Genomic DNA, 18083 nt, shown 5'->3' with positions numbered 1-18083 from the left:
ACAGGATCGGGCTTTTATACAGGATATTTTTATACAAGACAGACCGTTGCGGGAGTCCTTTGAATATTTGTCTTATGTGGGGAGAGGATTGGTATCCATCTACAAAAACAGTTCTCTCGGAGAGCAAATTGATAATGAATTGGACCAATTTAGGAGGAATGCCAATCGCTAGTAACGTTTCTTATAGAATGGGTATATTTACATTGTAGTATGCTCCACAGATGTCTAAAAATACTGCAATACAAAATTCGTTATTAGATAGTGTAAAATAAAACAGGCACTTCGTCAAGATTAGGTACATAAGGGGGAGCTATTTTGTGAAGAAAGTCAGAAATTCAAATACCTGAATAAATTGTGAGATGATTTCGGCAGTTTTTTTTCTAACGGAATGTACGTTTAGCAACAGCTTGGGCATTCTTGGCTTTCAAGAAATTTTCCACTGTCATTTGTTGGCAGTATGTCTTATTGGCCACTTTCCCCTCGTTCAGCACTCGAAGGCATTCTTCATCCCACCAGGAGGGAGGGCGAGTTTTTTTGTCTACAGACGATGATTTGGGAATAGACTTGTCAGCAGATTTTAGAATGGAATCAGACCAAGATTTGTAAGAGGAGGTGCAGTTATCTGAAGGGGTAGGCGGGGAGAGCGGTCAGTCAGCTTTTTTGTGATAAATTTTGGATTTCTTAAAGAGGTTAGTTAGTATTTAACCGTTTCATAAAAAGTAACTGAGCAATAAAATGGTGATTATTTGGTACTAAAATATTTGTTGTTTGCTGCGATTGCCTAAAACATATTCTTGATGATATTCCAGCAGCAAAATATTTTCACTGACATTACATTATTTAAGATTAGGTGGAGATTATTACAAGTCAGGTAATCATTGTTAATCTGTAGAGGAAAGATTTATAACAACCATACTTTTTTAATATTTGTATATTGGTGCGCATGAAAAACAAATAAACACATTATATTAATGTATCTACGACAGAATTTTTGATAAATAATAATTATTATGGACTTGCAGTTTTTCAGTCTGGAATTGCGGCTTCACTGCATTCAAAGCTTGAAAGATTCATTACTTCTCGCACTAACCTTGTTCCCAGAGATTTCATCGTATGAGGAATGAAACTCGCTCTGTCGAATAATATTTAATTTTAATAACGTTGCTTCCTAAACAGCAAACATACATGCAGATATGCAATAATCCCTAACTGTACCAGTTTGTTATAATGATTATAAGATTATTAACTAATATGTACACATCCGTCTTCTCCCTAAAGACACGCGGGGCACGAGCCCAGGGGCCCTCGGCCTGAAGGGGCCTCGGAACTCACAGTACTATGGGAACATTAATTTGTGTTTTTGTTGTTTTCCTATATTATATTTAGATTCGAACTTTGACAGTTGAAGAACTCTCTTGTCTTTTTTCCGTTCGAATACGAAAAAATCTAATTTTATTGCCTTTTGTAGGAACTATATTTTTTGTCCTCTTTGAGTGCCTTTATTGCTGACCAAGTCCAGTAAGTGTTATTTTATATTAATTTACATTCCTTTTTGCCCCAATGGCCTTTGCCATGGGGAAGAAACCACCAGATCCCGTCCCCCCTGATCCTGACCCTGTTAATTTTGAAAATGACATTGCTAGCGAGGTTGAAATAATGATTTTTTTTATTTTTTTTTTTATAGTGAATACCTCACAAGAGTCCCAACTGCTCCCGTCTGGAGCCAGTGAGACTATGGCATCCCCAATTGGGGGATGTTGTGAGGCTGAAGGTAAGTGGGGAAGGGAAAGAGGAAGGTGGGGAAGTACCTGGCTATTCAGATCTAGTCACTTAACACGGCAAAAGCCATTTGGAGCAACGTTTCAATTCTGAATGGTGGTCTTACACCAGGGCGATACTGGTAGTATCTTCCACTCTGACTGATTCCTCTGCTCCCAAAAAAAGAAAAGTTAGCGTACTTCCGAAAAAGGAATCTTCTCAGGTTACAGTTCCTGTAGAGACTGTCGCTCCTCCACTCGCTTCACTGTACCCGACTTTAGCAAAAGCCCCCTTCATCGTGTATGTGCAAAACAACACACAAGGCCACTCACTGCATCTCCTTGATTTCGGTAAATTTGTAGGAAAAAAACCACTTGGCATTTCCCCAGGTGGTATCAGATCGGAGGGAAGATTCGGCATTTGTGTAGAGTTCACAACTGCACTCAATGCCAATAAATTAATAAATTCAATTGACTACCTCTCTGCCAAAAAATACAAGGCTTACATCCCTTCATTTAATGTCTCCCGCATGGGTCTAGTGAAAGGTATCCCCACAGACCTATCCGAGGAAGAACTCATCACGGAACTTATTATCCCAGCATCTTTGGGGAAAGTTTTAAAGACTAGGCGGCTGAATTATAAAGATAGGGTTTCCGATTGGAAACCCTCCCAAACTGTAGTTCTTACATTTGAAGGCCAATCTCTTCCCTCTCATGCTTACCTTTTCCACAACTCTCTCCCAGTGGAAATTTATTCATACCCGACAATTCAGTGCTTTAACTGTTGTCGGTTTGGCCATTCCAAGCAATCATGTCGTTCTTCTCCTCGCTGTTTTAAATGTGCAGAAAGTCATTTAGCAAAGCAATGCCCCTCCCCTTCCAATCCCCCTACTTGCATCAACTGCTCAGGCTCTCACACAGCCATAAATCCATCCTGCCCCGAACTTTCACGCCAAAAAAACATTAAAAGTTATATGGCTTCCAATAGCGTATCATACTTCAACGCTTCTAAAATAATAGCTCCCTCTTAAAAATCTTTTGCTGAAGTCACCTCTCAACCCCAGTTATCTCAAAACATTATTCCTCCAAACTCGTCATACAGGAAGACTGTAATGACAAAATCTGCTTCTCATCCTCTTAAATCCCCCGGATATGATCATCTTGGCCATAACTCCCAGCTCTTGTTCCCAAATGGTAACATCAGCTCCCCATTTCCGCAAAATACCGTCTTTCCTAACAGCAATACTTTGAACTGCAATTCCTTTATCCCTGGTTCAAATGGCAATTCTTTAAACAACATCATTTCTAATGACAATTCTAATATTATTCAAACTCTCATCATGTTACTTATCTCTATAATTAATAACAATAATTCCCTACCATCCAACGCTGCCTCTTTACTCTCCTCCTTAAATTCTCTTGTTTCCAATGGCTGCCCTGACAGCAGGGATTCTTCAGTGGAATAGTAGAAGCGCCTTCTCCAATAAGGCTGACCTCATCCACCTTCTACAATTATACACAATTTCTATTGCTGCCATCTCTGAGACTTGGTTTAAACCGTCTCAGCTCTTCAAAAAAAGCCGACTGGTGCCATTTTAGAGAATCTGTCCAGGGTCACACCCTTTCCCTGCCTACCCCTTCTTCAGATAACTGCACCTCTTCTTACAAATCTTGGTCTGATTCCATTCTAAAATCTGCAGACAAGTCTATTCCCAAATCATCCCCTGTAGGCACGAAGGCTCACCCTCCCCCTGGTGGGATGAAGAATGCCTTCGAGTGCAGAAGGAGAGGAAAGCGGCCAATAAGACATACTGCCAACAGATGACAATGGAAAATTTCTTGAAAGCCAAGAATGTCCAAGCTGTTGCTAAACGTACATTCCGTTTTTTTTAAAAAAAACAGCTGCGTAATTTCTGCACTAATATATCCCCTGCTACTCCGGCGGGGAAGGTTTGGTCCATGATTCGCAGGTTTAGGTGTTCCTTTTCCCTGCCGAAGTCATCTCACAATTCTGGTATTTGGATTTCTGACTTTCTTAACAAAATTGCTCCCCCTTATGTACCTAATCTTGACGAAATGCCTGTTGTATCTTACTCCCCAAATTCTTCTTCTTGGTTAGATGCTCCATTTTTCATAGACGAGTTAAAAAGAGCCACGGAAGAACTAAAAGACTCAGCTCCGGGCAATGACGAAATCTTGAACATATTCATCCGCCACACTGATGACGATTTCCTTTCCTACTTTCTCTCTCTCATAAATATCTTCCTGGACTCGACATTTGCAAAAGTACCAAAGATCCAAGTCTAGGCTCAAGTTACAGACCGATTGCTCTCTCTTCAACACTTGTAACACCAAAGTAGCTGAAAGAATGATTAAGAATAGATTAGACTGGTTTGTAGAGAAAAACCATATTCTTCCCCCTTCCCAGTTTGGATTTAGAAAGGGTAAAAGTACCCTTGACAACCTTTCCTCTCTTGTTTCAGATGTCAAATTAGCGTTATTTAAAAACGAATATTGTATTGCAGTACTTTTAGACATCTGTGGAGCATACGACAATGTAAATATACCCATTCTTAAAGAAAAGTTACTAGCGATTGGCATTCCTCCTAAATTGGTTCAATTCATTATAAATTTGCTCTCCGAGAGAACTATTTTTGTAGATGGATCCGAATCCTCTCCCCACATAAGAAAAATATTCAAAGGACTCCCGCAAGGGTCTGTCTTAAGCCAGATACTGTATAATATTTACACATACGATCTGGAAAATCTATTCATTTCATGTGCAACATACTCCAATATGCTGACGACTTAACGTTTTACAAAATATCCGCCAATCTTTTCATCGCAGAATCAGCAATTAACAACGCTCTTAGAAAACTCTTGGCGTAGTTAAATAGTAATGGTCTTGAACATTCCCCTGCCAAAAGCAAAGTTGTCATCTTCACTTGTCGACGAAAGCTTCCGAATATTCAGGTAAGATTTGGCGATGAAGTGATCCTTATCTCGTAGGAAGTTAAGTTCCTTGGAATGTTTTTGGACTCCAAGCTTACTTGGAACTCTCATATAAATCACGTTGTTACAAAATGAAAAAGCAAAATCAATCAATCAGTCTGATGGATACCCTGCTGCAATGTCCTTCGAAGGGCGCAAATCTAACGATGCCCAGGAAATTTGTGATATGTTCTCTGAATTCTTTAAGTCAACATTTGAACCTTCCTCTATCAATGACCCAATTATTAACATTGACCAACTCGAGGAAGTTCAGGACTCTGGACTTGCGCACATTCACACAATTAAACTAACGGAAAAAGAAGTGCAATCGAGTTTAAAATCGATAGACATAAACAAGGGTGCGGGTCACGATGGAATACCGGCGTTTTTCCTTAGATCTGCTGCGTCGTCACTGTGTGTGCCGCTTACCATAATATTTAATAAATGCCTGAGTGATGGGGTTTTCCCTGATAGGTGGAAGTTGGCCTATATTATACCGGTCCACAAGGGTGACTCGCGTCAAAGAGTGGAAAACTATAGGCCAATATCCATTCTCTCGGCGATCCCTAAACTATTGGAAAGACTTGTCCATGACAATATATATCCCCAGCTTGCTGCCAAAATTACTGAACAACAACACGGGTTTGTAAAAGGCAAATCTACCACGAGTAATTTACTTATTTACTCAAATTTCTTATTTACTAGCATGGATCGAGGCCACCAGGTAGATGCAATATATTGCGATTTCAAAAAAGCTTTCGACAAGGTTGACCACCTTATTCTTATTAAAAAAATTATGTACAACGGAATTAGAGGAAATTTATTACGTTGGTTTATCTCATATTTAACAAAAAGACAACAAGCCGTATCATTACGAGGACAGACTTCTACATGGGAACCAGTTACTTCTGGCGTGCCACAGGGGTCAATCCTGGGTCCGCTGTTGTTTATTCTTTTTATTAACACTGTTACTAAATGTTTCATGCATTGTTTATATCTTTTGTACGCTGACGACATAAAAATATTTGCCATTGTTCGAAATTTAAACGATTGTCTTCTCATACAAAGCGACTTAGTAAGGTTCGAAACGTTTTGCAATGAAAACAAAATTTACCTAAGTTACAATAAATGTAAACAAATAAGTTTTACTAAAAATCACAACGCTATCAAACACAATTATTGTATTGGTAATTATTTACTCGAGCGCGTTTACTGTATAAGAGATCTAGGCGTACTTTTTGATGCCAAACTCCACTTCGATGCGCACATAGATAATATTGTGAATAAAGCTTACAGCATGCTAGGATTTGTCATCAGAAACAGCCGTGAATTTCGAAAACCTGAAACATATCTTCTTCTTTACCACACTCTGGTCCGTTCTCAACTTGAATACTGCACCTCCATATGGAATCCACTTTACGATATCTATAAAGAAAATATTGAAAATATTCAAAAGAAATTTCTGTGATGCCTCAATTACAGAATGAGCGCACCCAAACGTGGGTACATAAATATGCTCTCGAGTTATAACGTCTCCACTCTATCTAACCGGCGAACATACCTTGATCTCATGATTCTGTATAAAATCTGTAACAACGTTATTGACTGTCCCGACTTACTGAAATTGATAAACTTCAAAGTACCACCCAGAGTAACAAGGCTTAACGACTTATTCCACATTAGCAGGACGCGTACAAATGCTGGTGTCAGGGATCCAATCAGAAGAATGTGCGAATCACTTAATCAGAATCAAAACCTCAAGGACTCTGACTTATTTTTTGATACACGCACTACTTTTAGTAGAAAAATTCCTACAAAGTTCAAAGTAAACAACTTAGACATACTTCGTTTAAATATATTTATATATTTTTTACTTTCTGTTTAACATTGTTTATCTATTTATATATATATTTTTTTTTGTTTTACCCTCTAAATTTTTTCAAAAATAATTTGTAAATTCTTAAAAGGATATTGCGCATTTCTTTCATATCTCTATTTGTAAAATAATATTCTTATGTATATATTTTTCCCCTATTTATAAGTGAAAATATTTGTAAATGTTTTCTGCTGTTTAAGTTAATTCGTGAGAAATAGTTTGGATGCAGGTGAATTCTCTAGTTGATGTTTCGTATATATTTTTGTCAATTGATATCTGTATCTGTTTTTTCTCCTTAATAAAAAAAAAAAAAAAAATCCCCTTAGATTTCTAGCAGGAGTGTGGTGGGGATCCCACCCAGCTTCTTTAAAACTTCTATACAATGCCCTCATCCGAAGCCATCTCGATTACGGATCTTGTCTGTTTGATCCAATGTCCACTTCAAATTCTCTTAAATTAGATAAAATTCAGTCGAAATCATTTCGCCTTGTCTTAGGAGCCATGAAATCTTCTCCAATCAACGCAATGCAAGTGGAATGTTGCGAACCTCCCTTACATATAAGAAGGCAATGCCTAGCAGAAAAATATGTTCAATAACATCCCATCCGTTGATTCCTATACTCAATCCTTAAAGTATGAGGTTAATTCAAATCACTTTTGGAAAAATCATACCCCTCCCCTTTTTTATGATTGCTACAACTCTTTCCTGGATTTATCTCAATGAATCTCTTCCCTTATACTCATGCCCCTATGAAAGCCTTACTTTCTATTCGAAGGTCCATCAATTTATCGGAGTAAGTAAAAAAAACATTAAAAACTCAACTCAATTAAATAATGCAGAATTTAACACAATTATTGAAAACAACTGGCCAAATTACATAAAAATTTTCACAGATGGTTCCAAACTCAGTCAGGACTCCCATTGCGGGGCCAGTGTCTATGTTCCTCATAGAAACATAGACACTGGCGACAGTGTTTCCCACACAAACTTCATAAAGAATGCTTCATTTTCTCTGCCGAATGCATAGCTATCATAGAAGCTCTAAGCGCATCCCCACTCAATCCTAGTAGCGACTCTCTAATCTGCTCGATCAGGGACCTACTGCATTCCATGTCACTGGTTCATGCATCAGTGGTCCTAGCCTGGATACCGGGACACCTCGGTATTACTGGAAATGACATGGCTGATTATATTGCTAAGGAAGCCACTGCCTATGGTTCGTTAAGTGATATCCCTTTTCCGGTTAGAGACCATTTCCCTATTCTAAAAACTCAGTACCAACTCCAATGGTCTTCTGAATGGAAAAAATCTTCTCTGATTGAAGGTCACCAGTACTCATTAATTCAACCTTCTATTCCTGTTCAGCCCTGGTTTCACAAATACACTACCACACCTAAAAAAATATATATCATAGTCAGTTCGCCGTACTGTGATTGTGGGTAAGAGGCTACTCTGGACCATAATTTTTTTGAGTGTCATATCAATGACCAATTTCCAAACTTCATTCATGAATTGGTAAAACTTGATATTAAATTGCCTACCAGTATACCCTGCCTTCTTAGTCTAAACACCATTTGTTGGCAAAATTTATTTATTTAAAAATGGCCTTAATATCTGACCATAATAATAAATATAAACCAAATTTCTTTCACTTTCATTTGTATTCATTTGTTCAGGTTCCTATTTTTACTAATCCCAACTCTGCACATTTTGACTGAGTTAAAACACTATTCTTTATGCATTTGTATATTTTTCTTGATTCTTTTGTATTTGTTTATATTTATTTTATAGTACTGTTTAAAAAATAATGCTTCTAATTTTGGACAAATCTTTTCTTTTAAATAATAAAAAATGTCAAGTACTATTGTGCACAGGTTCTTATTTTTATAATTTTGTAATTACCTATTATTAGTTAAGTTATGTTAATGTTATACTTACGTTATGTTTATGTTATGTTATGTTTATGGTAGGTTTATGTTTATTATGTGTATGTTATGTTATGTTCATGGTATGTTTGTGTTATGTTTTTCTTTATGTTTTATAATCACATTTGTTTACTCTCATATGCTGTGTTTGTTTATAAGATTGCCAATTTCATAGTTCTGTTTAAAAAAACACTACTAATTTTAGAAAAATCTTTGGTTAAATAACGAAAAGCGCCCACTTATATTTTACACAGGTTTCTATTTTTATAATTTTGTGATAACCTACTGTTACCAGCTCTGTACCGTTTATGTTAAGTATGTTATGTAATGTTTATTATATGTTATATTTGGTTTATTTATGTTACGTTATATTAATTGTGTATGGCCAAGATCACCACCAATGGGTGAAAGCCAAAATAAAGAATAATACAATATATTACATTTAGGATTTCAAAAGGACCCCAAAACTCAATGCAAAAAATTATCTCACACTACAATTTTATTTCACCGTAATAGTAAAAAAATATTTTATTGTTAGTAGTTTCAGAAAACACAAGTATTTTGTCAATTTTTATCTCCACTGCACGTGTATAAAATAAAAATCTGTAATAAAATTATATTGTGTTATTTATGCATCGTTATATAAATATTTAATATTTCGCTTCAATAATGACCCTTATTGGAGTTGCTGACGCTAACGACCTCCTGGCGGGAACTATCGGAACTAAATCCCACGTGCGCGCGCATTTCTCCCGATTACGTATTTCCTCTAGAGATGGGCGAAGCGGCTCAGTTGAGGGAGCCGGTTCACTGGGTCCCGTTCACCTGAAAGATCCGCTTCAGTGAACCGGCTCGATTGAACCCCCCCCCCTCCCCCCTCCATAAATAAAATAAAAACAAAGTTCTTCGCGATAAAAGAATACATACGTGTAGTCGTCGATATTATACAATGGTACAGATATTGAAATCGACATGTGTTCTACACTCTACAGTGTCCTAAGATGTTTAAGATTCGCTAGTGAAATTTATTTTAATTGTACATTGTGACCGAAATCAAATTGGATCGTTTATTATACAATGTGCTATTTTTATGTTTTGGTGAAATTAAAAGTATTTATTATTTTTTTTTGGTAAACTAATATTTAAGACAAGATTTTTTATGCATAGCACAAAGGGTAACAATTATTTTATAAGCAATAATTATTAGCCTGAAACACTAGTATATATTGAATTATTTCACGGATAAGAGATGTGTCATGTATCTTTTATCAGGAGATTTTTCAATGTGGATGAGTGTTTTAGGCTAATAATTATTGCTTATAAAATAAAAGTATTTAAACATGAAACCATGAGATTTCATTTTTCTTTTATAAAAGTTGCACTTAAAATATTTTTAGGGTTTTATGATGTTTCATAACAGGTTGCGTCTGACAAAGCTCCCTCCGGAAGAATGAGCTGAAAAGATAAATGCTTTAAAGGTCATTTCTCAGGACTGCGCTTCGTCAGATGGGACCTTGCTATCGTGAGGAAACATTCCGACATTTTTGCTTCTTTGGGAATATTATATATTTCGAAGACAAAATTTTGCCCAGAAAAATCGATCAATATATCGTATATTTATGATTACATTCAAAGGGGATTCCCAATTTTATTGGAATACCCTTTTATTAGAATGAAAAAATGAAATCGAGAAATCTTTTGTTTTGTTAGGTTTTTGGTACAAAACGTCAAACTTCAATCGTACGGTAATCGTTGAATCACGTTTCTTATCGCTTTTTAGTTTTTTTTTACCCGGAAAACATAATTACGAACTTTTTAATAGCTTTAATTTAAATTTACCATGATTTCCACAAGAAAAAAGAGTGAAATTTGGAATCATTTTTCTGCGGCCACAAAAATTGTCAGATGTGTTATTTTTAAATTAAAATCTATAATCTATATCAATAATATTGAAAAAATTTCTTCAAATTAAGTTTAAAAAAATCAATTGGTGAATGGAATCAAAATATAGAACAATGAAAATAAACTTAAATCTATTTTAAATTAATTCTGTCCCAAATAAGTGCAATAATAATATAAAAATTGTGTTGTGAAACAAAATACTTCGGTGTGAGAATGATAGCTAAACGTCGTTCATGTAAGTACTCAATGCCAACATTACTTTTTTACGATTATTTCGATATCAATGATTAACTGAAAATAAACCATGAACATAATATAACTCTTCCTTGTTCCTGTTATAATAAACTAAATAAGTGCCGACACAACAACTAAAATGTTATGCAAGCGGGAATACCAGTATTATTATGTCATATATATGATCAATCCGGTCAGTACGTCAGTAGTGACCCGCGAGCCGTGAGATCCGTTGAACGATGTATGCGGATCTTCGTTCGCGAACGGGTGAGTCGGCTCTTCGGGTCTGGCGGGTCACCTGCTCACCGGCTCACCGTTCGCGAACGACTGAAGCGGGTCACCGGGTCACCGGCTCACCGGCTCACCGGCTCTTCGTTCGCGAACGAGTGAAGCGGATCACCGGGTCACCGGGTCACCGGCTCACCGTTCCCGAACGGGTGAGTCACTACCGATCCGCGAACGAGTGAGCGGATGATTTGGGAACCGGATCTTACGGATCGGTGTAAAGATCCGGTTCACTGAGCCGACTCGTTCGCGAACGACTCACTTCTAATTTCCTCAGTCATCCAGATTTTTCGTGGCCGCAAGGTGAGTTGTAAACCCTGCTCTTCTTAAAATAATTTCATCATACAATCTGTACTCAATAACTATTTTTCAAACTGTTTTAGATATCCTCAGTGATTTAATTCAAGTATGTTACCACGTAGAATATTTTTAAGTTGAATTTTACCATACAGTATTTTGTCTTGACAACTCATTTCGTCATTGACGCTTGTCACTTTATATTTGAATTTGATGTAATTTTTAACGAAATTAATTGTTCCTCGTGACTGTTTTGTGGGTTTCGTATTTTGGAACCTTTTTGAAATGTGTTATGTAAGGTTTGTCCCGTGGTCTAGTGACACATTTCGTAGTTTGATCTCGAGGCCTTCTGGCATGCTAACAAGGTTCACTTACATAAGTCTTTTCGCGCCTTGTTCTGAGAGTTTCATGTTCATTTCAATATCATCTGGAACTACTGACAAAGTAATGTAAATTTTATTGTCGTTTTAATTATTTGTATTCGTATTTCATCATTCAATTTAATTTACTACTAGTTTGGATTAAAAAAAAATGTTGGCTAGATATTTAAGTTACTCAAATTCCGAAAATATATTTGTTAGTGGTCTTAATATAATATTTTTTTCCCTTTTGGTATTGATTTGCAAAAATATCAGCTAAATAATATCATTCATTGCAATGTTTCTTTCACCTTCAGATGTCCATTGACATTGTTCCCTTGTAAAAATCATATAATTGAGTAGGTGCTTACCTATATTGATGTAAGTCATCCAGTTTACAATTTATTTTATTTTATAATATTTCATCACTATCTACCTTTTAACTTTTCCTTTAGATTGTCAAATTATCCATTAATTCCTCATTACATTGTGACTTTTTGTTTAGATTTATTTCAACCAATAACTTATCAAAATGGGCGTACCTGCTGGAGATGTCGAGAATGGAAAGAAGCTGTTTGTGCAGAGATGCGCTACATGCCACACCGTAAGTGATTCATATTTTACACATTAATCAATAAACAGAAGTTGTCTGCAATACAGTCACCATACACGCAATACTACTGCAATAATTAATGTATCCACAAGTTGAATCTATGTATATGTTGGCCATAATAAATAAAATTTCATAGTGTAAAAAGATTACTCATTACACATATATAAAATCAATAAATTTTAATCTAACATAAACTCTCCTAACCTAGTTTCATCACCGTTTTCGAATATTGGCAGCTCTTAGTTATGTAATATAATCGCTTTTCATTTGTGCCTTCAAGAACAACAATGTCAAATCGCTTACACACTTTCAGCTGGTAAAAACTAACCAACATCTTAATCAAAATATTTGTAGAATTTTTTTTATCTCTTAATCTTGTATTTACTTTCTAAAAGATCTAATGCTAAGAAAAAACACATGGTGATGTGTATTCTTGTACTATAGATCGCTTATTAAAATGATTTCATTCTTTTTTATTTTCACGAATAGTCAAAAAGAGCTATATGTTGATTGTAGTACATGACTGATTCCTCTATTAAAAATTTACTTTCATCTTTGAACAGTCTTTTAACGAGTTATAATAATGTAATCTATTTTAATAAGTGTCCTTCAGACATTTCTGCTTTATCTTATCTTTATTTATTAACCCCTTTTGCTTTTACAGTAATTGATCAATCATGTGATACGATACTCGGGAATTAGCCATTATGTTTCACAATCAGAAAGATAAAACATTCATCAATTTGGTTACCCTTATGTAAAATTAACTAAGCTAACTAAATCGAAAAAAATAAAACAATATAGCAGAAAACAATATACATTTTTTAAAAATTAACTATCTCTACAAATTGTTATAAAAAATTAAAAACTACAAAGTTTTGTGGCTTGGATGCTTTTTGTTAACTTCAATTGTATGTTTATTCATGACATTGTAATATCACAAAAACATTTATGGCTGTAGTAAATGTTTTGTAATGAAGCACGTCTTAAAGAAAATAGAAAAAGTGCAAAAGAGGTTTATGCGTTACCTGTATATGAGGGAATATACATACTATCCATCCTCGTTCTTAACAGGAATGCTTGATTTTATCGCCCTAGGAGCCCACAGAAATATATTTTGAAGTATAATTTTTTGAAGTTAATCTACGGAACTATATTTAATTCACCTATGTTGAACGAAGTTAATTTATATGTGCTTAACAAGTATACTCGTGGAAGCTCGCATGCACATTTTTATGCTCCGAAAGCTAGGACTTGACAGAAAACGCGCCACTCAACAGAGTGACTCAACTGCTTAACAATTCTGCATTGATTATCGACATTATTCAGCAACTATATTTTGATGCATGTCACAAAATGGTAAAACTACCCCACATGACCTTCAAATGTACCTCAAATTTATAATCGTCTCCGTGATACATTGATGCATAACCGGTTTACGTAGAACATGAAAATTAAAGAAATAAATAATTCAAAAATTATACTACCAACCATGTAAAAGCCCTCTGGGCGTTAAATAAATAAAAAAAATTCAGGAATTGTGATATACAGAAACTCAGAATTTAGTAAAATAAAATTTTACTTCTTAAATAGAACCATGGATCCAGATTATGTTGACACACTAACATAAAGTCTATTAATCATGCTCGTAGGTAGTTGTTGATACATCAGTATTGCATTTGAAATTAATCCAAATATTAATTCCTTGGGATTTATTTACTAATGATTAGTTTACTAATTATTTTAGGTTGAAGCCGGAGGCAAGCACAAGGTAGGCCCCAACCTGAACGGCCTCATCGGCCGCAAGACCGGCCAGGCCCCTGGATTCACATACACAGATGCCAACAAAGCCAAAGGTATGTCATCTTACCACTACATTCATATTCCTTATTCACTTTTGGCCTGGCCTTAGAGAAAAAGAACCGCAGTTTGTTTGGTGATTTGTTCCCTACAGTAATCTGGCTTGATTCTTCCCTGGGAATTACATTGCGAAATAAAGCATAGATTAGTAACACTGTTCTATACTGTCATAATTATTATGGCTCCAAAATAAAACTATTTTAATGCGAGTAATGCCCATTTTTTTTCACAGTTTCTTGCCAAATAATCTATCAGTTACAGTGGTTTTAATTTTAATAAAATGTTTAACCTCTCAGAAAAGGACTTTTATTTACTTTGTGTTCCTTTGCGAACTGTCAAAACGCGAAAATTTTTGTGTTATTCACGAGTTTTGTTAAAAGCTTCATAACTCACGTTTTGGGAAACGTAGCCTCATTCTAAAAAATGTTTTGGAAAGATTATGAAATTCACTATCGTATTGTTTTGTTATACGTAAATATTTGCGTTTCTAAATAAACATTTTCTGAAAACGTCAAAAATATGTAAAAATCGCTGACCATTATTTCAAAGCTGTGAAAAATGTACTATTTTCTGAGTATCATAAAGAAATAACACTTTATATATTGAAGAAATATAATTAAAAACTATTAGTCACCTCAAAATATTAACCGTCCAAACTAAAATATTTTTAATAAATTATTTAAAAACGCAATAAATTATGAACGAACAAGATGACAAGTCCAATCGACTTAGATAATGCACCTCGAAATTCCATAGATATTCTTGAATGCAGACGCGTAGCGTTATTCATTATCGATACTCTGTTTTTTAAATCATGGCAATCCGTATACTAGTGATGGAAATAAATCGATTTTTGTAAAATCTCGCGCGTTTACGTGAAAAGACGTACTAATGTCTTGACCGCTATTATCATATTTACGTCTTTTGACGTTCTAATGTTCCGAGTGGTTAAACAATGTTTTGAATCTTTGGTTAATTAGATTTGGAGGTACAAGTTCACATCAGTCGGAAATACTGTGGGGAGTAGAAAATCATGTTATGAGGGGGAACAAATGTTTGAAAAGTTGATTGCGTATGTAAAAGGGTGTGGCTTCGGAACCCCAGAGGAACTAATTATGTAAGGAAATCGATAAAAAAAGCAATCACTATGTTTGACCAATTTCAAATGCTTATTATGTATTTGTGATAATTGTTTTCCATTGTTTTCACAGTTCTGCGATAAAATAATTTTCATTTAAATAAATTATACCTCATTTATACAAATTTTAGCAATATGTATTACTCTTTGTTACATAATTTATTGTCCTTTGCTGATGATTAAGATAAATATGTACATTTGTTATAAACTGGGAACATTTTCCTGATAAAATTAATAAATATTCCATGTGTCAACACTGCATTTCTATATTCATGGCTAACCTTGATTTTATTTTTTGGCAATGACTTCTGGTAATAAAATTAACATCTATAAACAAGATGCTAAGTATCCGACCTCTAAGTTCTTTATCTGCTGTAGTATCTGTATTTAACACATGGTTTTCATTATCAAAAACTTCTTCTGATAAGACAGAAGATAAGGAATTTAATGAACTTTGAAATGCACTTTTTCATAATACAATGTCAAATATGATCCTGTTTCATATCAGCGAGGCAATAATTCATTGAAGGTTCATGTTGTCTGAATGTAGAAAAATACTATTAAATGAGTTTGTACATCTTGCAGAAAGTTGTGCAGACTTTTCTAAATCTGTAAATACAGCACATAAGTTGACATGTTGTTGACCTTGTTCCAAATGCTATTCTCGACTTGTGACATTTGTATGTGTTGAGCTGTTGAGTCATACACAATACTATAAAGTTGTTGGGTTTTTACTACAGCTTGGTTTTTCACATATTCCAGGAATCACATGGAATGACGATACTCTCTTTATCTACCTGGAGAATCCCAAGAAGTACATCCCTGGCACCAAGATGGTGTTCGCTGGACTCAAGAAGCCCCAGGACCGTGCTGATCTCATTGCCTACCTTAAGGACGCCACCAAGTGAACCAACAAAACGTAGAAAACAATTATTCACCTAATTAAATAATACATACATATTAATTTATAATATGTAAAAAAAAAACAACCCAACAACACATTTTTTCTTTTAGATAATTATTAATTTATCAGTGACAATTAAATTATTATATTCTTTCCAATAATGTTGACGATTTTTTCGCCATTTAGTATTTTACCTCGATTGTATCATATTATTTATATTATGTATAACTATTTTTAGAGCATTACGTTTGTAGAGTATTTTAAGTAAATTAATAATATGTTGGTCTATAAGCGTTCAAGTTATTATGAGACAACAATAGATGTTTAATTGGAGAAATACCTACAATGATGAAATCACTTTTTAAATTATTAAGGCCACGAAGGAACTCCTAGAATTTTGAAATTGTTTTTGTGAAATGTAAATCTAATTGAAAGCACAAACAAGGAAATTCATAGTAAAAACTCAAATCAAATTATCTAAATTTTATTGGACTGCTGCCGAGTGTTAACTTAATAAAAATGTGAACAAGGATTTATGGCATTTTATTTAACCCTTTATCCCATATTACCTTCCTTAACTAATCTGTATTAGCATACACTAAGGACAGGGTCATTCCAATAGTGAGTCAAAGAGTTGTGACATTATTTAGTCTGTCTTTTCATTCAAATAAAATATTTTAAACATATTTCAAAATAAAATGCTGTTCTTGAAAGAATGTAAATTTTATTTCGATTAATTTGTGTTGTTTCACAATTTATTAATCTAAAAAAATAATATACTGTATATTCGCAGCACATTCCGGAGTGAAAGATACTTTCAGTATTGCCCTGGTGTAAGACCACCATTTAGAATTAAACATTGCTTGACATGGCTTTGGTGGTGTTCGGTGACCAGTTCTGAATAGCCAGGTCTTTCTCCACCTACCCCTCTCCACTACCTTCAGCCTCACAACATACCCCAATTGGGGATGCCATAGTCTCACTGGCTCCAGATGGTTGGGAGCATTTGAGAATATATTTAAAAAATATATGTACAAAAGTTATTGTCACTTCACTTTTTTTTGTTAATTATAAAGTTTTTTATTTAAAAATTTGCAAAACTTGACAAATACTTTTCAAATGCTAAATGTTTCATGAAATTATCTAAAATTTCAATTTCGGGAGTGTTCATGGTAAATTTTTGAATGCAAACTGAAAGCGCAGTATTCTCTCTTTCTAACACTGATTGTATTTCTCACCACAATACAAAATGAGATAGCATAACTTTTATGAGACCGGGATACAGGCTGGGATATATATCTTAAAAAGACCAAGCATATTTTTGTTGTTTGTTTTTGGGGTGTTATGCCGTGTTGCGCTAACTCCTTCTTTAGCCGACGTTTCGGACATCGTTGCAGTGTCCATCATCAGGGCAGATCCGGTAGATCCGAAGATGTGTAATTGTTGGTTATCGAGTTTGTGCTTATTTACTTGGAAGCGATACCGTGCCGCCAGCTTCAATCCACTACGAGCGTGTAGGTATTACAGTACAAGGGAACTGCAATTTATTTATATGATACATATTTTGCATTAATTTCCGTTGCATCGCCATAAGTTGCAGAGAAAAAAATTGAAATGCTCAGATTGATTTTTTGAAGTGAAACTTCTTTACGCGCGTCATGCAATTTCGAGGACCGGAGTAAAACCGACTCATGACCGAAACGAAAATGCGGGTACCCCCACCACCGATTAAAGTTCATTTGATCTAGTCAAAGTTTTGAAGTAACATATAAATGCTTCTTAGCTCATCCCGACAACTGGCGTTGGTGGTGTAATGGTCAGCATAGTTGCCTTCCAAGCAGTTGATCCGAGTTCGATTCTCGGCCATCGCACATTATTTTTTTGTTTTTAACGCCTTTTTCATTCAATATCTTATTTTTTAGTAGGTCAGAACATTTTTTA

General features: G+C 34.9%; 1 protein-coding gene across 2 annotated transcripts; it reads left to right on the top strand.

The window, feature by feature from the left end:
- The first annotated feature begins 11246 nt into the window (after window positions 1-11246).
- On the top strand, window positions 11247-16674 carry LOC149426164 (cytochrome c-2). Of its 2 annotated transcripts, none has more exons than XM_089640884.1 (4): window positions 11247-11274; window positions 12133-12231; window positions 13988-14096; window positions 16001-16674. In XM_089640884.1, the coding sequence occupies exons 2-4, from the start codon at window positions 12160-12162 to the stop codon at window positions 16144-16146; spliced, it is 327 nt and encodes a 108-aa protein (XP_089497010.1). In that variant the 5' UTR covers window positions 11247-11274; window positions 12133-12159; the 3' UTR covers window positions 16147-16674. The 2 variants fall into 2 exon arrangements, with proteins under 2 accessions (XP_089497010.1, XP_089497094.1); XM_089640968.1 differs by lacking the exon at window positions 11247-11274 and adding an exon at window positions 11657-11712.
- Window positions 16675-18083: the final 1409 nt, after the last annotated feature.

The sequence above is a fragment of the Hesperophylax consimilis genome, chromosome 1, assembly GCF_061612785.1.
Source record: "Hesperophylax consimilis isolate HC1 chromosome 1, BYU_Hcon_1.0, whole genome shotgun sequence".
Classification (NCBI taxonomy): Eukaryota; Metazoa; Arthropoda; class Insecta; order Trichoptera; family Limnephilidae; genus Hesperophylax; species Hesperophylax consimilis.
The sequence above is the reverse complement of the archived record's forward strand: the minus strand, read 5'-3'. Positions and strand labels throughout refer to the sequence as shown.

Excerpts from the sequence above, each read along its gene's own strand:
- LOC149426164 (XM_089640884.1), top strand. The coding sequence starts at position 12,160 with ATGGGCGTACCTGCTGGAGATGTCGAGAATGGAAAGAAGCTGTTTGTG. Across the intron at positions 12,232-13,987 it reads GATGCGCTACATGCCACACC|GTTGAAGCCGGAGGCAAGCA; the intron begins GTAAGTGATTCA and ends TAATTATTTTAG. Across the intron at positions 14,097-16,000 it reads AGATGCCAACAAAGCCAAAG|GAATCACATGGAATGACGAT; the intron begins GTATGTCATCTT and ends CACATATTCCAG.